The 24304-nt window shown below is 38.9% G+C and overlaps 1 protein-coding gene across 8 annotated transcripts in view; it reads right to left on the reverse strand.

Moving 5' to 3' along the window:
• Window positions 1-24304, reverse strand: part of DOCK9 (dedicator of cytokinesis 9) — a 226764-nt gene that overhangs the window by 24196 nt on the left and 178264 nt on the right. For 7 of the 8 annotated variants that reach the window (XM_036756919.1, XM_036756916.1, XM_036756918.1 and 4 more), the window contains 4 exons: window positions 23544-23657; window positions 23185-23400; window positions 15904-15961; window positions 11999-12105 (listed from right to left, as the gene is read on the reverse strand). In XM_036756919.1, the coding sequence (XP_036612814.1) occupies window positions 11999-12105; window positions 15904-15961; window positions 23185-23400; window positions 23544-23657 (495 nt within the window). Of the gene's footprint in view, window positions 1-11998; window positions 12106-13650; window positions 13729-15903; window positions 15962-23184; window positions 23401-23543; window positions 23658-24304 lie in introns of all 8 variants that reach the window. The other variant, XM_036756911.1, reaches the window with a different exon arrangement.

A 24304-nucleotide genomic window follows, 5' to 3' on the forward strand; every position in this document is an offset into this window, starting at 1 on the left:
TGCTTGCTGGTATCTGTGTCCCCAGTACTTAGCACAATGCCTGGCACACCGTGACTGTTTAATAAATGCTTTCTCTATCCATCCATCTACTTTTCCAAGGTTTGCAAAGCATTTCAGTTATTGGTAGATGCTTCCTTTCCTCTACTCCATCTACAATGAATAAATCTGGTAGGATATTTACTGCCTTCAAAAAAAGAAAATTGAGTTTATGTGAAGCTCAAATGGGAGTGTAATCATGTGGAGAGTTACATCCTTAATGCGTGTTCAGGATAACTTTATAATGAGGCAGCAGTGGGAGAAAACAGGAAGAATGACCCATCAATAATAAGTAGGTAGAAGTCCACAGGTTCAGAGCCAGCTTAAGTGCATAAGGGGAAGGCCTTGAAGTCATGAAGACTTGGGTTTTAAGCTTGCTTCTTTTACATGCTAGATGTGTGACCCTGGTTAGTCATTTAACTTCTCAGTGCCTTAAGTAATCATTAAGAGGCCACTAGATGTGTGACCCTAGGTAAGTCATGTAACTTCTCAATGCCTTAAGTAATTCATTAAGAGGCCACTAGGTGGACAGAGTACTGATCTGGAGTTAGGGAAGACCCCAGTTCAAGTCTAGCCTCAGATACTTCCTAGCCCTGGGCAAGTTACTTATTCCCCCCTCAACTACAGTTTTCACTTCTGTAAAGCAGGGATGATAATAGCATCTCCCTCCCCGGGTTGTTGTGAGGACAAAATAAGATATCTGTACAATGTTTTGCTGACCTTAAAGTACTACATACATGTTAGCTATCATTAAGACTTCAAATAATAAATTAGCTGCTTGAAAATCTGAATTGGTGGAGAGAGACAGGGGTTTTCAGAAATTAATAAAATGACAGAAATGAGCCTTCTTATAACTACTATCCACTAGGTCCTGTCCTATGAGGCCAAACAGGTGAGAGAAGGAAGGGAATAAGCATTTATTAGACTGCTGCTGTGTGCCAGGCACTGTGCTAAGAGTTTTACAAATATCTCATTTGATTCTCAGAACAAGTATATTCACTCCTATATATGACTGTTCTTCTACTTGAACACAGCTGTCATGGTCTCTCCCCACCCCCCCCACCCCCCCCAGCCCTCGCAAATACTTCTCTCCAAGCTAAATGTGCTCCATTCCTTCAATCGCTCCTCCTCTGTCATGAACTCAAGGTCCTTCAGCATCCTGGCAGCCTTCCTCTGGACTCTCTCCAGCTAATCAATGTCTCTCTTAAACCATGGTGCCCAAAACTGAACAAAATATTCCAGGAAAGAATTGACAAAGGCAAGGCACAGTGGGATTATCACCTCTGTATTCCTGGAAGGTATATCACTCCTCGGGCAGCTAGGTGGCACAGCGGATACAACACCAGCCCTAGAGTCAGGAAGACCTGAGTTCAAATCTAGTCTCAGCTACTTACCAGCTGTGTGACCCTGTTGGCCTCAGTTCCTCATCTGTAAAATGAGTCGGAGAAAGGAATGGAAAATAAACCACTCCGGTGTGTTTGCCAAGGTAACCCCAAATGGGGTCACAAAGAGTAGGAGACAACTGAACAATTCTCAAGATCAGATTACTCTTTTGGCTTCCTCATGCCATCTTTTTGGCTGATTGACAACTCACACCCCCCACCCCCACTCCCATATTCTGTAATCCAGTGACAGTGTCCTTTTTGCTATTCCTCACACAACATACTCCATCTCTCAACTTTGGGCATTTTTACTAGCTGTTGCTGTGGTTGAAATTCTCTTCTTCATCTCCATCTCCTGGCTTCCTTCAAATCCCACCTTCTACAAGAAGTCTTTCTCAGTCTGCCACAATTCTAGTGCCTTCTTTCTGTTAGCTCCATTTTACACTACATGAATGTGTATATGTACATATATATATATGTGTATATATGTATCTGTATATACACACACACACATATATATATAATATATTATGCACACACACAAGCCTAAACTCTAACCCTAATAACGTGTGTGTGTGTATGTGTGTGTGTGTATGTATTCCACAGAAATCCAGTTCACACGTAATTGTTAACTCGTATCCCCCACCGGACTGTGAGCTGCCTGAAAGCACGGACTTCTGCCTTTCTTTGCGTCTCCAATGATTAGCACAATACCTCATGTATGCTTAATAAAAGTTTATTGACTGATTGACTTTTATTGAGTTTGTAGTCCACTAAGAACTTCAGATCCTCTTCACACATTTATTATTTATCCATGCTTCAAGCTTTCTTTCCCCATTAGATTACTGAGGAGAAACTAGGAGCTACAACCAGTAATAGGCTACTACCATATCTAGTTAAAACAATAACAGTTCTGTTCTGGGTTTCCCGTCTATACTAGGATATTTTTGCCTTACTTCAACAAGCATTTGTCTTTCATCTTGAGATTTTAAAAAGAATTATTGCTTTTCACATATTTGTTTTCCAGACTTAAATATTCTTATCCTGTGATTTGAAGTAAGTTCTTTTCAAGTGGCAGGAAATACTCTGTTGTGAATTTTTAATCTTTTCTAAAAACATTGGTTTTATAAAAAACACTGCCAGGGCAAGACAGTCTCTACTTTTGTGACCTCCTTTAGGCATACAAATCATAAAATTGCTATGTGCCTGACTGAACTCTGGGATCAATGCTTATAAAAGGAGAACCAGATGTCTAATGGTTTTTATTATAATACCAATTAACTAATGAGGGCAAAGAAGGCATATATACATAGCAACCAACAGAGTTCTTTAAAAAAGATGCATTAGTGTGCATATTTACGTTCAGCATATTTTCTTATAGGTTCTGCTTTATGAAATCTTTATAAGCGAAGGATCCACCATGACCAAATATGCCTTGCTCCCACCTGACTATCAAAAAAGCTGAATGAAGTTCAAAGAAAAGCACAGGAATGAAACAAGAAATCAACCACTGTTAATATGGAGCATCTTTTCACATATTTGATATATATTTTAGCAACATAATATAGAAGGCAATTGGCCTTGAGAGACAATAAAGAGAGTATAGAGAGCACTGGCCTTGGAATCAGGAAGACTTGGGCTTGAATTCTGATTTAGACACTATATGACTATAGGCAAGTCACCTCACTACTTTTAACCTCATCTGTGAAATGGGTGCCCTAGACAGGGATTCTCGGAGAGTTAACTAAGATAGTATATATAAAATACTTTGTAAACCTTAAATGCTATAAAAATGTCAACAATATAATTTGCTAAAGCTTTAATAAGTGGCTGACCCATTCCTTGGCTGGCTGATAAATGCCTTGGGATGGGGAATTATGCTTGGAGCTAAGTTGGGCGATACATTACAGTCCTTACTTATGAACAGAATCCCACTGGCCCATGTATGTGACTGTCCAAGATGGTTAATGTCATACTATGATGCATAAATTCATTTAGGACATTCTGACCTCGCTCAGTATGCCTGCAATCTGACTCTTAACTACTCTTCCTCCTAGTGAGATGTTGAAGAACTGTTTATGATGTCTGCTACTGGGGAGGACTGGCCATCCCTCCTGGAATCAGACATTCCCAAACAGAAATGTTCTCCAGGATGTTTTGAGAACAGCTCCTTTCCCATCAATCACGCATGTAATTAATTGGCAAGATGTCTTCTTGATTAGAAGGAACTACTAAAGGCAGGTGGTCTTGAGCCATCTTTGGGAGCTCCCCCTCCGTGGTATGGACGTGCAGTCGGGGACCTTGCCATCAGTTCTCTGAAGGCTTACTTAGGACTCTCCAGCTGCATGATCCAGGTGCAGATAATTCCCTCATGAGTGTTGATTAATTGTGTTCATATTGGATAACTATTGAGACTTACTGATTGTGGCATAACTATTGAGATTTGCTGATTGTGGCATAACTGTTGAGATTCACTGATTGTGACATAACTTGAGATCTACTGACTGTGACATAACTATTAAGATTTATTGATTGTGACATAATTATTGTTCACTTACAGATTGAGACCTATAGTACTGTTCACTTACTGATTGAGACCTTTATTATTATTATTTTATTAATAAATATTAGTACTATATACTCAAACTTGAGACTCCATGCCATTTCTGAACCAATCTGAACTGAAACTAAATTAAGCTGCAGTAAATAAGGTTGCTTCACAACACACACGTCATTCCAAATGCTCATGGTCAGCGGTATATGACAATCTAAAAGTGACTCTACATTTATTCAATTACTGATGACCTGGAATGGCTGTCCTTCCGAGTGTTTAAAGCAAGCCTGGATTTGAACACTTATTCAATAAATATTTCCTTACTGAATGAATGCCTACCCTGTGCAGAGGGCCCTGTACTAGGGGTGGGGACACAAAGAAATGAGGCATGATTCCTATTTCAAGGAATCTGTTGAAACTTGGTCTCCCATCTACTCCTTCAACCTTACCATCTCAAAAGTATGCTACTGTAATGGGGGGGGAGGGGAGAAATAAAATATTTAAAGGGAAAACAAACAAAATAAAAGGATGCTACCTGTCTGGGGAGGTCTCTTCCCTTGGGAGATTGTGAAATTACAAAGGAAAAAGTATGGGATTAGAAATAGAAGACCTGGGTTCTGATCTTGGCTTTACCACTAATTAGGTAAGTGGATCATAGGAACAAGGATAAGAAGGGGACTTTGAAGTGATCTAATCGAATACCTTCATCTTACAGATGAAGAAACCATGGCTCTTGGGAGATAAGTGACTTGCCCTGTATCACACTGATAGTAAATAGCAGATCCAGAATTCAAACTCAGGTCTTTTGACTCCAAATTCAGGGCTCTTTCCACTAGCTAAGTCACTTGTGACACTTAGAGAAAGCCTTCAGTTTACAACTATAAAAGATTTGTCTAAGTGATCTCTAAAGTCCCTTTCAGAACTAAAATTCCATATCCATGTTGAATTTATAAGAGCTGTCAAGCAGTAAATTATTGCATTTCTTTTTTTTTATCCTCTAACAGGTACAACAACTTTCCCGCCAACCCCAATTACACTGGGCTTGTGCTTGTCTTATGCGTTGGTGTAGTATTCTAGACCAGAGGTGTCAAACTTGAGTGCATCTAGCCCACAAAACTCCCAAGTGTGGCCTGAACCAGATTAAAATGGAATTGAGAAATATATAACACAATAAATAAAAATACAACATAGATAATTGTCAATCTGTGGCTTTCTAAGTCAATATGAAGCTGCCTGGGATCCCTTTCTATTTGAGTTTGACAGCGCTGTTGTATATTACATTTATTTACATATGTGTATATTCTCTTATGAAAGAGTAAGATCCATGAAGACAGGACCCATGTATTTTCAAAGGTTTGTATCTGACCCGGCACTTGCTCTGCTGACAACAGATGTTTACTAAGTACCTACTGAATTAAAATTGATTGAACCCTAATTTAATGGCATTATTTTTAGCAATAACAACTTCCCTTTACATAAATCATTTATAGTTGAGAAAGAACCTTCAACAATCCTGATCAGTGGACAGTTGCAAGCATCTTTATCTCCATTTTATAGATGAATTAGCTGAGGTTTATAGATGAGGGAATGGAGGCTCTGTGCAGTGTTTGGTCAACAAGCATTTGGTCTGTCAGTCAATTAGCATTTTTAAGTGTCTACCATGTAGCAAGCTAAGTGAGCCCTGGTCAAGTGATCCGTCCAAGTTTATACAGCTAATAAGTAACAGAGTGGAATCTTCAACTTGGATGCTTTAACTCCAAACATAATGCCTATTGTATGACTCCACAGATCTGCTAATATATTTATTGAATATTCTCAGCCTCAATGGCATTAGTGTGCAAAGAGGGACCAAGGCATTATAATTTAGGAGAAGATATGTCTGTCTCCTATTGGAGTTTATAGTTTGGTTTGGAAAACAACCACATAGTCAAGGCATTCTTGTGTCAATGGAAATATATTCCTAAGTGAAATGACTGTTTTTAAAAAATCACTAATTATTTTGCACTTGCTGCTGCTTGCTCTAGGACAGAATTCATATGGATGTTAAAACAAGTCATTACTTCTATATTCAAGGCGCTTACAATGTGGTGGTATAAGATAACACTAGCTACACACACACACACACACACACACACATATATATATATATATATATACTATAATATGGTATAATATGATTTTATATTATATGTATGTTATATATATATATAACATATATACATTTCATATATAACATAAATTTCATCAAAGTGGTAGCTCTATGATGTCTCTTCATGACGTGGATTTAATAGGATCATAGATTTAGAGCTAGAAGGGACCCTAAAATCCATCAAATCCAACCCTTTCATTTTACAGATGAGATAACTGAGGCACATAGAGAGCTAAAGTGACTTGTCCGGGGTCATACAGACAGTAAGCATCCAAGGCAGGATTTGAACCCAAGTCTGCCTGATTCGCAGTCTGGTACCCCAACTACCATGCCATGTGTCCCAGCTCATAGATTGGACCACAATAGGTCCCTGCCCAAGCTCCACTTAATGCCTGTATTTTGGGCCCTCCTGGCTTAGAGTGAATGTCAATGGTAACTGTTTCTCTTTGCAACAGCACTCCTGAGGGTCTTCCCCTCACAGCTTGATTTTTTTCCTAATTAAAGGGGCCATCCCTTGACTCACTTCTTAAAGACTCACTGAATGGGTATTACCTCATTCTAAGTGAGATCATGAAAAGACCTTAGCCTAAAAGGGCCAGGGTCCCCCATTGCATCTTGCATCATCTCCAGTCCTGATGAATAGCAGGCCACTAGACCCAGATGGCTCTGGAGGAGTAAGTGAGGTTGGTGACCTTGCACAGCCCTTCCTCACTCAAACTAAAGTCAACTGCAAGTCGTGTCATCATTTCCCTGATGCCATGGTCCTCTTTGAGAACGAAGGACAAACACAACCTGTTGGAACTTTTATCGGATTTTTTTCATCAGATTTCACCAGATTTTTATCTGTCTCCAGCACATACTAGCTGAGTGACCACAGATAACACATTTGATCTCCCTGAGATTCTGTTTCTTCATCTATAAAACAGAGAGAATATTAACCTACTTCATAGGGTTACTGTGAGACTAGAATAAGACTGACACTTTGCAAACCTAAAGAACGGTATAAATGCTGTTATCATTGTGTTATCACTGTCAGAGTCCCTGGCTCAGGTCCTCCATGAGGCCTTGGACATATACTAGCTGGGTGACCACCTGCAAGAAATTTAACCTCTAAAAACACCAGGCAACTCTGTTAAGACTATAAGTTACAGACCACAGTGTGTGATGACTGACTTTGACAAACTTAGCTCTTCTCAGCAATGCAAGGACCTAAAACAATTCTAAAAGACTCGTGATGGAAAATGCCATCCACATCCAGAGAAAGAAATATAGAGTCTGCATGCAGATCAAAGCAGACTATTTTCTTTTTTTGTTTTTTTTTTCTCTTATGGTTCCGCCTATTTGTTCTAACTCTTCCATACAACATGACTAATGTAAAAATATGTTTAATAGGAATGCATATGAAGAGCCCATATCGGATTGCACGCCATCTTGGGGAGCGGAAGGAAAAGGGGGAGAAAATTTAAAACTTATGGAAGTAATGTTGCAAACTAAAAATAAATTAACTTATTATTTTTAAAAAAAACTGTAAGTTACAGACAGTTGCTGATATGCATCAGCGGAGGGAGTTTCCAAATAGGGTATCAAGGTTAAAAAAAAAAAAGAGCCCCTTCTTATAGCATGCAGTCAGCGTTCTGAAGTGAGATTGTGGCATAGGGCAGAAAGCACTGGATTTGGGATCAGAAAACATGGGTTCAAATCCCAGCTCTGTACCTTACTATGTGAGTGACATTGGGTAAGTCATTTCCCTTCCACAGATTCCTCATCTGTAAAATGATGGGGCGGAGGGTAGGACTAGGATGACCTCTAAAGTTTCTTTCTACCTCTAGCTCTTCAGTCTTATGTTGTCCTTTTTATAAAGTCAATGTAAGGGGAAGCGAGGTGGCACAATGAACACTGGCCCTGGAGTCAGGAGGACCTGAGTTCAAAACTGGCCTCAGACACTTGACACTTACTAGCTGTGCGACCTTGGGTAAGCTGCTTAACCCTGATTGTCTTGCGTCCTCCCTTCTTAGAGGCGAGGGACGATTCATGATTAACCTATTTTGTAAAGTACCTCTAGAACATAAGTTCCTTGAGGGCAGAGATTTTTGTTTTTGTTTTTTGTCTCTGTGTGTCTAGTGCCTGGCATAAAGGACATCCCTAAGAAGGTGAACTGAATCGGACAGTATGTGTCATAATGATTTTGTAACACGACAACTTATATCCAATTGCCTATAAGCTGTTCTCTGTCAGAAGTAGGTTCCTGAAGACAGAGTCAGGAATTCATGCACAGAAGTTCACTCCAAAAATATCTGTGGAGAGCTGGCTATGTATGTGCAAGACAGACCAAAAGGTATACTTTGCAAACACTTATCAAAGACGACTATGACCTCATGAACAAACTGAGATGAAGGGAATGATTTTTTTGGAGGAAGGATTTTAGACATTACAAATCAACCAGTTAAGCACCCCATGATAATGACTATATCCCACTAGAGGTCAGCCTTTATAGAACTATTGGAATAATAGTAATAATAACTCTAACCATAGCTAGCATCTATATAGCATCTACTATGTGCTAGGCACTGTGCTAAGAGCTTTACAAATACCTCATTTGATCTCCCCAACAACCTTATTATGCCCCTTTTACAGTCAAGGAAACTGAGACAAACAGAAGTTAAGTGACTTGCCCAAGGTCATACAAAGTAAGTGTGTAAAGTCACATTTGAACTCAAGTCCATCTTCTAGGTGACCTAGGAACAGTCATGGTTTTTCTGTGCCCTGTCTAGGGAAAGAAGTCATTATTTCCTTTTCAAAGCAATGAAAGGAGCATCCCTTTTGCTAGTCCAAGAGAAGAGGAGGGTCATCTCCTTTAGTCCAGAGTCATGAGCAAAGAAGTTCACTATCTCTATAAATCCAGTTGAGACTTGCTATCTATCAGAGACGAGTCTATTTTTGAGATGGTTCCTTTGGAACCTCTTGAGGGGACCAATTTATGTGCTTAATTGCATCTGGCAGTAAAAATTATACTAGCAATTATTTCCAGCAAATCATGTGCATCTTTTCACTTCAGCTTTTCCATAATAAAGAAACATCTGGCAGAGATAATCACCTTTCATAATGGAAGTCACTGTTTCCTGAAAAATCCTGACAGTCAGATAAAAGTACTGTAAAACGCGAGGCATGTGGCTTCTCTCCCTCCTCCTGCATGTATGCCGAAGTCTCCAAAGTTCTTGAAGTTTCACTTTTGATGCTTTTATCTTTTGCTAAATCCTTTATATGTTACATCCTAATCCCTTCAGAATTACATGCACTCTGGACGTTGTTAAAGATTAATTTTATGCTTTAAAAACAAAACAGGCAAACTTGTCTGCTGGATAATTAGATATTAAAAATATCTTGGATCCTCAGTTTATTTATAATAGCTCAAGATTTTTATTCACTTTGCTACTTCAAATTGATCTCAGTTAGTCAAAGAGGATTTTATTAAAGCACCCACTGCGTGCTAGGTACTGTACTAAGTACTAGGGACAGAAAGATAGGTAAAAGACAATGGCTTTCCTCAAGAAGTTCACAATAATCTCTTTACTTTTGTGCTTACCAATTCATAAGGCTGCAGGAATGATTCCATTTTACTATGTCAACCAGATGAACATAATCAGAGTTTCACTTTTTGGCTCCTACATTTCTTATCTTACTGCTGATCACCAAGTTTAAGATGGGCAGCTAGGTGGTGACATGGATATAGTACTGGATCTGGAACCTAAGTTCAAATCTGGCCTCAGACACTTACTAGCTGGGTGACCCTGTTTGCCTCAGTTTCCTTATCTGTCAAATGAGTTGGAGAAGGAAATGGCAAACTGCTCCACCATATTTGCCAAGAAAACCCCAAAATGGGGTCAGGAAGGCTCAGACGCAACCGAGACGATTGAACAAGGTTACAAAGATACGTTTACATCTTGATCGACTTGCATCCTGCCTTGGTATTCCCCAAGTACAAAGCGGGGACTGGCTTGATAGGCTGATTTGGTCAGCATCTGGTACCCCACCATCCAGTTCTGCTTTTTTATTTGTATTATTTTAAGTGTTACTAAGTGCTTTCCTCACAACAACCCCACAAGGCAGTGAGGTCACGTACTATTATCTGCATTTTATAAATAAGGAAAAGGAGACTCAGAGAGAAATGAAGTGACCCATCCATAGTCACAAAGCTAGCAAGTTTCATGGCTAAGACTCAAAACCAGATCTTCAGATCAAACAATCGGTGTGTTGTAATGGAAAGAAAACTGCAACGGAGTCAGATGGATTGGGTCACAATTCCAAATTTGTTTTTTTTTTAATACTAAGGGGATGCTATAGCCCAATATTTTTCAAGGAAGAAGTCTAGGCAAAAACTGAACTTCTGAGTCCAACCAAAACTCAACTCCTTGAGCCCAGGGAGCTGTAGGCTTAGCTACAGTAGTGACTATTTTCAAGCTACCAAGTAAAAGAAATATTTCAAGACTGGACATTCCAATAAGAAAGTTATAACCAAAGTTTTCACAAGCATGAACCAGATCTTCATTATTTTTTGAAAATAGAATGTTCCCAGCAGTCTTTGGAAAACGTTTTTGTTAGCTGAAACAATCCTCATGCTTTGTAACCAGTTTGTTCATTTAGAAGGCTATTCTGTGCCACGGGTAATTGGGGGAGTTTGTTTTGGAAACAGATATGCTTAATCATTTCTCACTAGCTGCTATTTCCCGAGTTGGGTCATTTTTATTTAAAGTTATCCAAATTCTTTAAAGTGTATACACTTTAAATGAGGTGTAGCAGAGAGAGTATTGTATTTAGAGTCAGGGGTGTTGTTGTTCAGTCATTTCAGTTGTGTCTGATTTGTCATCTCCCCATTTGGGGTTTTCTTGGCAAAGATACTCGATTTGCCACTCATTTCCTTCTCCAGCTCATTTTACAGATGAGGAAACTGAGGCAAATAGAATTGAACTCCTTGCCCAGAGTCACACAGCTAGTAAGTATTTGAGGCCATATTTGAACTCAGAGAGAGTCTTCCTGATTCCAGGCTTGGCACTCTATCCACTGTACCACCTCGCTGCCCTTAGAGAAAGGGGTTCCTGGGTTCAAATCTCTACCCTGCCATGTGACCTGGAGTGACTTAATTTCTCTGGGCCTGCTTCTATAAAATTAGAGGATTAGCTTACATGACAGCCAAGTTCCTTCCAGCTCTAAATACAAGAGCATCTTATTAAAGATCTATCAAGGGGCAGCTAGGTGGTGCAGTGAGTCGGGCACAGACCCTGGAGGCAGGAGGACCTGAGATCTTAGACATTTGACACACTTTCACTAGCTGTGTGACCTTGTGCAAGTCACTTAACCCCAACTGCCTTGCCTTTTCCCCTCCAAAAAAAAAAATCAATCAAACATAAGAAAATGGAAAAGATGTCTAGGCAATTGCCCTAAAGTGGGAGCCAAGCAGTATCTAACTGCTTTGAGTTCCATGTAGTGTGTCTAAGGCTGAATTTTAAAGAAGATTAAATATGAGCAATGATTTCTAAAGCTAAAGCGTTTTAATTCCTAGTTCCAGAGCAATGGAGGGTTACTGTGAAGCTCTTTACAGCCAGCTTTTGTTGCTCTCTCATGGAACGCTTACACGTGCAGCTTCCCCAACACCCCTCCCCAGAGCTGAGAGCGCGCTTCCTAGCAAGGAAGAATTACAGCCTTTGTGGCTTGGACAGAATGATCTTAATAAGATCTGAGAGTGGCTGCAGCTGCAGAGGAAAGAAAAGCATGAAAAAAGGTGGTGGGTCTGGAAGCCTGTTGGGAAGCAAATAGCAGGAAAAGGCCAATCGTGATTTGCTCAAGTAATGGAGCCACCCAATGGGAAATAAAAGTACTCACCTCATTAAAATGGACATCCTGCATCCCAACGTCTTCCATCATTGAGGCCTCTTCATCTATATTGGGGGTAATTACCCTGAAGGCTGTGCATCCTTGCCTAAACATGCCTAGGAAATTTGAGAGAAAAAGATTTGAAGGGTTAATTGCCTGAAAGTAGGTGAACTCAATTAACTCAAGGTTCCTTCCTGCTGAGGGCAGGGGAGGTGTTTCCATTTTCAAAGGGATGTGGCCAAATCTTGAAACAGGCCAAGCCTTAAGGACACACTCACAGGAGTGAAGTCAATGCTGCTGTTTACTTCTCCTGAGCGTTAGTCCTTTCTTTTAGACACCCCCTCCTTTCATATTTTTCTTTAACTTTAATCTTCAAATTTCCCAATCAGTTCTCCTTTTAACAAGTTCATGTATTTTAAAACACTGTTTAATGTTAGCCTATAATATCTAAAGGCTCTCCATATCATGATTATGGGCTATCAATCAAATTCACAGTAAATACATAATTCCTGAGTTGCAGGAAATAGCATTCACAGTAAAATTATGTTAAATTAAATCAGAACAGATTTGTCAGAATAATCACCGCCTAGATACCAAGATAAATGAGCAAACCAAGACCATCAAAAGAGGAAAACAGGCAAGTCAAAGAATCCCACTTCCCTCAAGCCTCAATAATATAACAAAATATAATTTGCTTCACCAAGCGTGACTGGGAGTAGAACAACAAATCATAATTTACATGTCGCCTTCCCTCTCTAAAATGAGATGGGGATATTAAATGAAAACATTTCTATAGTGTCATTTACATGGGGAAACTTGGAGACTGGATTAGCTGGTTTTCCCATTAGTTGCCTCTAGAACATGATGAGGTCTTTTACCTCACCCAAGATGGATACAGGATAAGGAATGGCACTGGTGCTTTGGAAATTCAGATACACCCATATTCTAGGGGAAAAAACTGAACAACTTAAAAAAAAAACCTAGGTTAAAGTTAGAGCTAGAAGAAACAGCTGGGATCAACTTCCTTAAAGTACTTCCAACTATTTCAATGATGTTGATGATGGTGATGGTGATGGTGGTGGTGGTGGAACAATATCTTGCCTTAGTTGGGCAACCACTTGAAATGTCAGCTGAGTAATAGCTATTACGTGGTTTAGTTCTTTAACCCATAGAATGACATGTGTTCATACACATAGAAAAGACTGCTTTCTATTTCACAATCAGATACTTTCCACCATATGTAAGGGAAATGGGCCCTTGACATTAATGGATTAATATGATGATGTCACTAATTAAGTTGTTTGTTTATTCTATTACTTCTGTAACAGGGTTTATGAATGAAAATTGTGAACAGAGAAGCCAAAACATGAGTTTGGCAGGGGCAAACAAAATATGACCTTTAAAAACCTCAGGCTAAGCTACAAAGTCAGTTGACAAAATATAATTTGGCATTAGCAGGGTTAAATCGAGATGTTAAGGAGTTTTATATAGATGAGCTCTCTCTTGTCAACCATAAGAGAGTGCAAGAAAGGGAGGGACAGAGGGGAGGAAAATGAAAGGCATCTGTTCAAGGCATCTGACCAAGAAAAACCCAACACCAATGGATGGTAGCAAGTAGTGGCAATCCTGGCTGCTAGAGGAGAGGCCACTCCCAGGCTCACCTCCCCGGCTGCTCCTCTGGAAGGTGCTGTGGCTGTAGGGGAGGTAGGATAGCTCCCGTCGGGATGTTATGTCTGCTTCTAAATACGAGGAAATAGATTACCTGATTGATGGTCTTAACAGAGAATCCTAATAGTACTAATAGGACATGCTACCTTCTTTGAAATTTTTTTTTCTTTTGCCATCCTCTTTGGATGGCAGTGGACAGCCTTGCATGCCAAAATGCATCCCCTTTATTCTTTGCATTCAACCCTAGGTTCAATACCACATCTGGAATGACCCTCCCTTTTCCTTCTGGCTTAATGCTGATGCTCTCCAGGGTATTTTCCTGTACTGAAGAATGACCTTAAAACCAGCTTCTTCTCCAGAAGCAAAGGTTGCTAGCAGATACTGTGATCATCTTGGAAAGGAAAAAGACTGACAAATAAGAAAAGGAATTAGTCTAGGTGAGTTTGTCAAATGCCCAGTTAGCTTGTAACAGAACAGCAGCTCACATTCAAAGCTTACAAAGCGCTTCCCCTCTGCATAAGTAACACTGTGTCCATTCTATAGATGAGAGAACTCAAGCATGGAGACATTACATGACTTTACTGGAGCCACGCAGGTAGTGGGGTCAACAGAAATCCTTCTAACTTTAAAGTGTTTTGTGGAGAGGCAGCTGTGATGTAAGGGAGGACAACAGGAACTCGGTTGCGATTCCTGCTGTGCCAGTTTCTAGTTACGTGACACTGGGCAAGTCGCTTAACCGCTATGAACCTCAACTTCCTCACCTGCAAAATGGGATAAAACAACTTACACTAGCCTGCCTTTCTGAGTTTCTGTGAGGAGGGGACAGGAAAAAATATAACAGCAACTACAATAATAATAATAATAATAATAGCTAACATTTATCTAGTGCCTACTAGGTGCCAGGCACTGTGCAAAACACTTTACAAATCCTATCTCATTTGATTCTTACAATAACCCTGGAAGGTAGGTGTTCTTATTATCCCCATTTTACATTTTGGGAGACTGAGGCAGACAGAGGTTAAGGGACTTACCTAGGGTCACACAGTTAAGGCTGGATTTGAAGTCAGCCCTTCCTAACTCCTGGCCCAGTGCTCTATCCACTGTACCACCTAGCTGTCCCTAGGGATATAGGGAGCTATAGAGCTCTCCTACATGGAAAAACTCCCTCTGTAAATGCAAGTCAGCCCTTTTCTGAAACTTTTGGTATTAGAGACCCACTTAGAGATTTTGGAAGTTAAGTGACTTGCCCAGGGTCACAAAGTCGGTATGTATCAGAGGCAATGCATGAACCCACAAGACTTCCTGGCTTTGAGGCTAACTCAAACCTTAATTCCTAGGTCTAGGTCTTAATTTCTAGGTCCTCAAGTGTGGCCCTTTGACTGAATCCAACTGCAGCCTCGAGGCGGCAGGTTCCTCACCCCTGCCTTAATTCCTATTTAAACATGAGTTATTTTTCATTATTCTATCCCCCCAATCCAGCACCCAAAACACAGGTACTTAAAAAAAACATTTGTTGAATTAAACTCATGCCCCTAGATTAGAAAATGAACATGAACAGACTGATAAAATGAGCATTTTCATCCTGACCTCTACCCCTTCAATCTCTTCCTTTTGTCCCCAAGACCCACATTTCTTTTCGATTGGGATGAAGGCCATATATCTAGAAAATTTGCCAGGTTCTCAAAAATGAACTATATGCCCAATAGAGTGCTTGGAGCTGACCATGACATCATATTCCTGAAGACCTTGAATTATGATCTAAGCCTTCAAAAGGAAAAGGAGTTGGTCCTATGAGAGTGGACTACTTTGAGAAAGATCAAGTCCTTTTGGCCCTAGGTTTACTAAGTGTACTTAGCAACAAGCATTACAACTGTTGTTAGAAACCTTCAGCAAAAACTGCAGTATAAAGCTTTAGGAAGGAAAAAAGTCTTCCAATGTTGGTACTCAGCCTGAGACTCCTTCCTCAAACAAGGGTGTCTGACAATCTACATCTTTCTGCTGGTACTGTCTTTAAAGAGTCATTTTTAGGTCTATTTTTTCTTTTAAAAACCTTTGCTTCCTCTTTTGTTTCAAAAGGTTTGCTTTGGAGGGTCCCAGAATGGTGTCCACACAGCTTTATACTTAACATTCTCGTAAGCTGTCTACGTACCAGAAGAAGAAAATGTTTCCAGCACAGCAGTCCACTAAACGCACCTCATAAATCTAGACAAAGTTAGCTTCACAAAACATTGGCAATCGCTTCTTACCTTTCCTTGTAAGATATTCAGCCACCAAGGCTGTTACGTGGACATAGCACATAGCTGCCTGTAAAATAAAACATCATACGTTAGACACATCATTAATGACATTTTGTATTTGGGTAATACTTTACAGTTACCAGGCCCTTTACATATATTCTATTATGTGCTATAATAACTTGGTAAAGTAACTGTAGTCACTTTTAGTTACTAAGGTAACTAAAAAAAAAAACTAATTAGGCTGACCTTTCACTGGTTGAGGAAGGATCAAAAAGAAAAATATTGTGTAGCCATGGAACCAAAAATTCCATAACTGGCTGTTGGAAATTAAAGTTTATGGATGGAAAAAGGGAATAAAAAAACAGATGCTTGTTCCATAACCACAGAAGGCTTCAAAATTCAAAAACAGTATATGTGTGTCTCTTTGAGGAGCTGCTACCATTGTTCACCCTAATGTAATGACCCCATATATTCAGTAAGAGATTGGTCATACATGATCTGCTTCAATTTAAAATTTGTAAATAAACAGAGCGCCAAAATATAATCATCAGGACTATTATCCACTAAATCTCAATTCTGATTACAGATATTGTTTTAACCAGAAAGATAAAACGCAAACATCATTATCTTTCCCGCCAGGATTGGGGAACCTGTGGCCTTGAGGCCATATGTGGCCCTCTAGGTCCTCAAGTGTGGCCCTTTGACTGAATCCAAACTGCACCCTGGAGGCTGCAGGTTCCCCACCCCTGCCTCAAACCTAAGCCTCATCTGAACTTCTCTATTGTGGGTGAAGGCAATGCCATTCTTGTTGTTACCCAGCTTTACAATCATGGCATCATCCTTGATTCCTAACTCTTCTTCATCCCATATATCTGATCAATTATACAATCTTGTCATTTCTAGCTCCACAGCATCTTCTGCATAAATCTCTTCTCTCAATTCACTTGGCTACCACTTGAGTTCAAGCCCTCATCACCTCTCACCTGTATGAACTACTTAACTAACCTCCTAATTAATCTGTCTGTCTGAAGTTGTGCCCCACTCCAATCCATTCTCCACAAAGTAGAGTGATCCTTCTAAAGTACAGGTCTGACCATGTCCCTCTTTTTTTTAAATCTTTCATACAATACAATACATACAATAATTTTAATTATTACTTTGATTCAGTTTTTAATTTTAATTATTTTAATTATTACTTTGATTTGGCTTTTTAAATAGTTTGCCATTATGAATTTCAGTTACATACATTCCAATGACTCCTAATCACAAGGATCAGATATAAATTCCTCTGGTTTGGCATTCAAAACTCTTCACAAAAAAACTGGAAAGACTTACATGAACTGATGCAAAGGGAAATGAGCAGAACCAGGACAACACTGTATACAGTAACAGCAATACTGTATGATGATCATCTGTGAATGACTTAGCTATTCTCAGTAATACAATGATCCAACATAATTCTGAAGGACTTCCGATGAAAAATGCTACCCATTTCCAGAGGAAGAACTGATGGAGTCTGAATGCAGATTGAAGCATATTTATTTTTCTTGGGGTTTTTTTGTCTGTTTTATTTTACAACATGACTAACAAAACTAACAAGTTTTGTATGACTGCACATGTAGAAAACCTATATCAAATTGCTTGCCTTCTCAATGAGGGGGAAGGAGAGAAAGGAGGGGAGAGAATCTGGAACTCAAGATTTTAAAAAAACAAATGTTAAAAAATTGTTTTTATAAGCAATTGGAGGGGGAAATAAAATGTTAAATTAAAAAAAAAACTTCACAACCTGGTTCCATCTTACCTTTCCACCTTTATTATACTGACTTGCATTCATGCACTCTATGGTTTAGCCAAACTGGCCTTTTTACTATCTCATACTCAACACGCCAATTCTCGTCTTCATGCCTTTACAGTGACTGTTCCTCATGCCTGGAATTCACTTTATCTTCATCTATGCCTCTCAGAACCCTAAAGTCCTTCAAGATGCAGTTCAAATGCCACTTTATACATGAAAATCTTCACTGATCCACTCAGCTGCTAATGTAGAAGTCCCCAAACTTTCTTGCTTCACAGTGCCCTCAGAGTCTCAGTAATTTTTTCACAGCACTCCGAGGCCAAAAGAAATACCTAACAAGAGTTCTACTTTTTAAGTAGTTAGGACAAAATTTTAAAATATCTTGCACCATTCCTGTGAACCATGGCACCATGGGATATGGTGGTACATAGTTTTAGAATTGAAGTGCTAGTGCCTTCTTTTCCAATTTTGTGTGTATGTGTATATCTGTGAGTGTGTATTTGTATGTGTGTGGTGGGTGTGAGCATATATAGGGGCATGGGTATGTTCATCCATATATATGTATGTACGTACACATATATATAGAGAGATAGATATAGACAGATATCTAGATATCTATATATATATATGTGAGTGTAAACATACACACATTTGTGCGTATATATACACACAAAATATATATATAATTTATTTATTTATAATTATATATATTTATATAAATATTGATATATACTATATTTATATTTTTAAATTTATTATATATGTATATAGAAACACATATTCATACATTTGTCTACCTCTAAAAGTTCATTGAGAGCTGGGACTATTTCATTTTTGCCTTCATAACCCCATAAACCAGCATAGTGCCTGGCATATCAATGACACCTAATAGATGAGCACTGAATTACTGATTCTCTGATTTTTGTTAAAAATTTCTCTAACATCTACTGTATTTTCTTAAAGTGGATAAAATAAATGAGATTATTCTCATTTTAAACTGCTCAAGAAATGGGAATTAGCTTTTTGCAGATTCTAAAAAGAGACTCTCTATCTAGTCTCTCAGTTTTAAGATAAATATATGTGTGTATACACACATATCTTTATATTAGGTAAATATACATTTTACCACATATTATATGTATACATACATATATCTTTATATTTGATACATATTGATACATATATTTACCAAATACATATATTCACCCCATACATACACACATATATACACACGCTCTCAAATATATTTAACTTGAAATTGAGACACACACATATATTTCTGGTCTTTCAATTTAAGTGACTTGCCCAAGGTCACACAGCTAGTACACGTGTCAAGTATCTGAGGCTGAATTTGAACTCAGGTCCTCCTGACTCTAGGGCCAGTTGCTCTACTCACTGCGCCACCTAGCTGCCCCTGGTCTTTCAATTTTAAGATGTCTTGGATAGGCAAAATTTAATTACAAAAATCCAACCAGCTGACCTAATCATAAAAGAGAAGTCATTCTGGCAGGAGACCAAACACATATAAGGTACTAATTATTAAGAATCTAATTAACTGATTTACGACTAGAAATAAAAGCTGAAAAACCTAGCTATCAGATCATTGCCAGCGACAAGAAATTTTGAGATGGCATGTAATACTACAACTATTTATAATAAAGATAATAATTCATATTTTAAAATATTTTGTTGCTCATAAGTTACTTCATCACAATAATTCTTTGAGGTAGGTACTTCGTGCTTCATTATTTCTGTTTTATGGAGGGGTTAACTCAGATCTGGAGAGATTAATTAACTTACCCATGCCCCTAGAGTTATTAAATGTTAAGAATCTTGATTAAAATCCAGGTCTTTTCCTTATAACACACTGCTAGGAATGATTTCACATAGAGTCCTGTCCAGTGAACACTTGGCTGTGGGTTGCTGTTACCACCATGTTGCCATGAAGGCTGGCAGAAGCTGCATGATAATCTGGCCGAGGGTGGGCAGCTTGGCTGCTCTCTGTAGCATGAAGTGGTGGAAACAGCTAGCGTAGGAGTTGGGAGAGACCTGAAATCAGATCCCAGCTCTCATGCTTATTAGTTCTGTGATCCCAAGCAAGTGAACTAACTCTTCTAACGCTCAGTTCCCTCAACTGTAAAGTGAGGTGGCCAATATCTCTCACAGGGTGGTTATGAGGATTCAGTGAGACAATGTATACAAAGAGCTCTGGGGACTTTAAGGCGCCATATAAATACCAGTTACTGTTACTTTTTTCCTTGTTGTTCTTTGCATGCACAGAGCCAAAGATGACTTGAAATACTTGTTCAGGCACCCTCACACCTGAGCTAAGCAGACACTATGATGGAGGCTTTGGGGGTGGAAAAGAAGGGATGGCCTCCTTACATTCTGCACTAATGGACAGGACTATGATAGGGAAAACTCTCTCAGGAAAACTTAAACCTCTGGTCATGATAGCATAGGTAACAGTCTGTCTCTCAAGAATTTTTGGTCTTTGGTCTCCATTCATTCAACCAAAGAGAATTTATTAAGAGTTTATGGTACTACTGCAGCCCTTTTCTCCTAATGGTGAAATCTTCCCAGCGTCTACTTTGGGCCACTCTCAAGAAAGTCCCAGATCAGCCATGGCCCACTCTCTGGATTCTGCCACAATGTGGCATCCTATCCCCTCTTCTTGCTCCCTTTCATATGCTGTCCCGTCCCCATTAGGATCTAAGCTCATGAAGAACAGAGTTTGTCTGCAAGGTTCTAAGACAACTCCAAAAGACTCATGATGGAAAATGCTGTCCACATCCAGAGGAAGAACTATGGAGTCTGAATGCAGAACAAAGCAGACTATTCGTTCTCTTTTTTGTTTTGTTTCTTCTTTCTTGTGGTTCGTTCCATTGATTATAATTCTTCTTTGCAACATGACTAATGTGAAAATATGTTTAATATGAATGTATATGTAGAGCCTCTATCGGATTACATGCCATCTTTGGGGTGGGGAGGGAAAAGAAGAGGGAGGAGGAGAAAATTTGGAACTCAAAAAACTTGTGGAACTAAATGTTGTAAACTAAAAATAAACAAATAAATTTTTTTTTAAAAAAGAAGAGAGACTGTCTTTCTTTTTGTTCGTATTTGATCCCCAGAGTTGAGACAAAAGAAAGCACTTAATAAACGTTTAGTTGCTTGATTTGACTTGATTGTGTGCAAAGCACTGGGTACATAAAGGAGGAGGGGCGGAGTATAAGCATTCATATAGCACCTATTATTTTCCAGACATAGTGCCAAGTGCTTTTTACAAATATTATCTCATTTGATCCTCATAACAACCCTGTGAGATAAGTGTAATTAATATAAATGTCTTTTGACTCTTTTGCTGTCCCCAGCACTTAGCATGGCGCCTGGCACATAGTAGGTGCTTAATAAATGTTTATTGACTGATTGAAGAGGATTCAGAAAAACACTGGTTTTTAATAAACTAAAGTTATTCAGTGTTGCAAATCTCATCACAAAGTAGTGGGCAGAGAACTGGCCTTTAAGTCAAGAAGACTTGTTCAAATTGTGCCTCAGACATTTACTGTGTGACCCTGGGTAAGTCACTTAACCCCTCAGTTTCCTCATCTGTAAAAGGATTAGACTGGATGGCCTCTCAGGTCCCTTTCAGCTCTAAAATCTATAATTCTATGATCCCTCTAGTTTAGGTTATAACAACTCAGGCCTGATAGCAGAGAATAAAATGCAAGAATAATTAGTTCCTTTTGGCATCCAGGAGGCTTATTCTTTTGAAATAACCACTTATCATATCCTCAAACCCCAGACAACATGACTTCCTTTAACTTGAAATATAGTCACAGGAGAGTTGACGTAGGTTCTAAATGTCAATAAAATATAATACGCTTTTAACGCTTGGATAGGTGGCTTAATAGGTATTGATCAAAACACATAAATCTTTGTGTTTTTTTTTTGTACACTGCCTTTCCTATATATTGAATTTTATTTGGAAAAAATATTGATGGTGGATTTTAAAAGTAGCTCTAGCAGCAATAATTAAAATACTTTAAGTTATACATAACAGACATCAAAGTGAACATAGTTTCCCAATTATTGTAGGCTATAAAAATGATTTTGCTGATGGGATGTATAAGGGTAGGGAGAAGGGGAAATTTTCCCACAGCATTTCTTCCCAATACCCATTCATAAAGAATAATTTCCCACAGTGAGTCCTCATCTAAGAAGAAACAGGAAAAGTCTCTGAGCCCAGCTGATTGCCCTGGCTTTGAAAACCCGGAGCCTAAAAGAAATCCGGCTGGGAGGAGGCAATTATTTTAATGTTTGAAAATTCATCAATATTAGTACTGCAATTAGATTACTACAAGTTTTCTATCTGATCTCTCTGACTTCAGTGTCTTCTTCTTTCAATCAATCCTGTGCAGTGATGGCTGAATAATTATCCTAAAACATTATTTGGATCATATCATTTGCCCCTGATCAAAAGCCTTCAGTAGTTCCTCAAAGGTTATAGGATAAATTATAAACTCACTATCGTGACATTCAAGGCCTTCAAAATCTGACCCCAACCTACTTTTCTTTTTTTTTTTTTTCTTTTTTTTGGAGGGGGAGGAGGGCAGGACAATTGGGGTTAAGTGACTTGCCCAAGGTCACACAGCTACTAAGTGCATCAAGTGTCTGAGGTCGAATTTGAACCCAGGTCCTCCCGATTCCAGGGCCGGTGCTCTACTCACTGCGCCACCTAGCTGCCTCCCAACCTATTTTTCTAACCTTATTACTTCTTATTACTTCACCAACTGATACCCTCTAGTACAACTGCTGAATGTCATTTACATTTAAACGTTTTCCTTCTAAATTCAAGTGCTGCTGATCCTTCAAGGTTCAATTTGATCTTTTCCTGGCCACTACAATCCACAGTGATCTCATCCTGTCTTGTCTGAACTCACCAGCACTTTTAAATTTTAATATTTTATTTTTTCCAAGTGAAAACAATTTTTAAGCTTTGTTTTTGTTTTTTACAATTTTGAGTTTCAAATTCTCTCCCACTCTCCCTCCCTGCCTTGAGAAGGCAAGCAACTTGATAAAGGTTATACATAGCACTTCTTAGGTAAGACTCTTAATGTTAATAAACTTTTTGTGTGTGTCTTATCTCCCCAGTTAGACTAGAAACTCCCTTGAAGGAGGGCCTTATATTTCTTTCTATCCCCTATAACAGAGGTGTCAAACAGGGACCAGGCTTGTAACTCTCCCAAGTGGGGAACCATATTAAAATGTAACTGGGAAATAATTTAACAAAATAAACAAAAATACAATGAACATAGTTAATATAATTACGTGGCTTTCGGGGATCCATTATGTATACTTTGGTGACCCTTGTTTCTGTTTGAGTTTGACACTACCACTCTACAGTCTTCACTGAATGTTTATGCACAAAATCTTAATTGATGAATAACGCCTTATTAACTTGTCTAAATCACAAAACCAAAGCTTTTTCAGGCTACCTCAGAGAGATCCCCATTTTTGACATGGATTCTTGCCATGCTGTCCAGCCACGTTTTTCTGAGTTCTGGAGTACTTGCGTAGGACTTGGCCAAACTGTACTGGAGGTCCACCAACATCTCGGGATCATTTTCATGCTCCTTCATTTGCGCTGTGGCCATTAAGACTGTGCGAATCCGTTTGGTCAAATCCTTGACATCCGATGAGAAGCTAGTGTGCTAGAATGAGAGAAGATGGACACATATAATCCTTCGAGGATTCAGTTCCTGGTACAAACACGTCTTGGAGTACTGGTCAGAAACTGAGGCTTTCTACTCCCCCCTCTCCAAAGGCAAGGGAGAGGAGAAACTCAGCTACCTACCTTAATAAGCCTGTCACTGTTGGCACAATTATTGATGATGGAAAGGGACTGCTGGAACCTGGTTCCTCCAATTCCGACAACATCTGCTATCAGTTGGCTTACAGAAATGATAACCTTGAAGAGACACCAAGGAGATCTAATCAATTTGCATTCAAACATCTACTCCATGAGGCTGTATTTTCAATTAGGATGTTAATAGGGATAACATTAACTGTTTTAAGCAGTGGTTCTTTAAATGTAGCTAAAAAAAATGTTCACAAAACATTTTTATTCCTTTAGATTTCCTCTGGAAGGTAACTTCAAATTCATTTGAGGACTTGTATACTGAAACTTGCATTAGCAGAACATCTAATGACAGGAATTAGACATCTTGACTGGTAATAACTCATAAAACAATTCACATTTTTCTTTTTTTGTGACTTTTAATTTTTTTCCAATTATATGTAAAACCAATTTTCATAACTTTGAGTTCCAAATTCTCTCTCATCCTCCCTCCCCACCCCTCTCATTGAGAAAGCAAGCAATTTGATAAAGCTTATTTGTGAATTCACGTTTTGCTAATGCCTTAAGGTTTACAAAGGGCTTTCCTCCTAATACAGTGAATCAATACAATCAGTAAGTATTTGTTAAGTGCCTACCATGTGCCAGGCACTGTTCCAGGTGCTAGTGATACTGTGATACCTAATGTGATACCTGAGCAGCCAGCTTTTGCTAAAAAAAAACCCTGCCCCCACCCCCTAACTAAAAAAAACCCAGTTTGC

This window comes from Trichosurus vulpecula, chromosome 4 (genome assembly GCF_011100635.1).
Source record: "Trichosurus vulpecula isolate mTriVul1 chromosome 4, mTriVul1.pri, whole genome shotgun sequence".
Lineage (NCBI taxonomy): Eukaryota > Metazoa > Chordata > Mammalia > Diprotodontia > Phalangeridae > Trichosurus > Trichosurus vulpecula.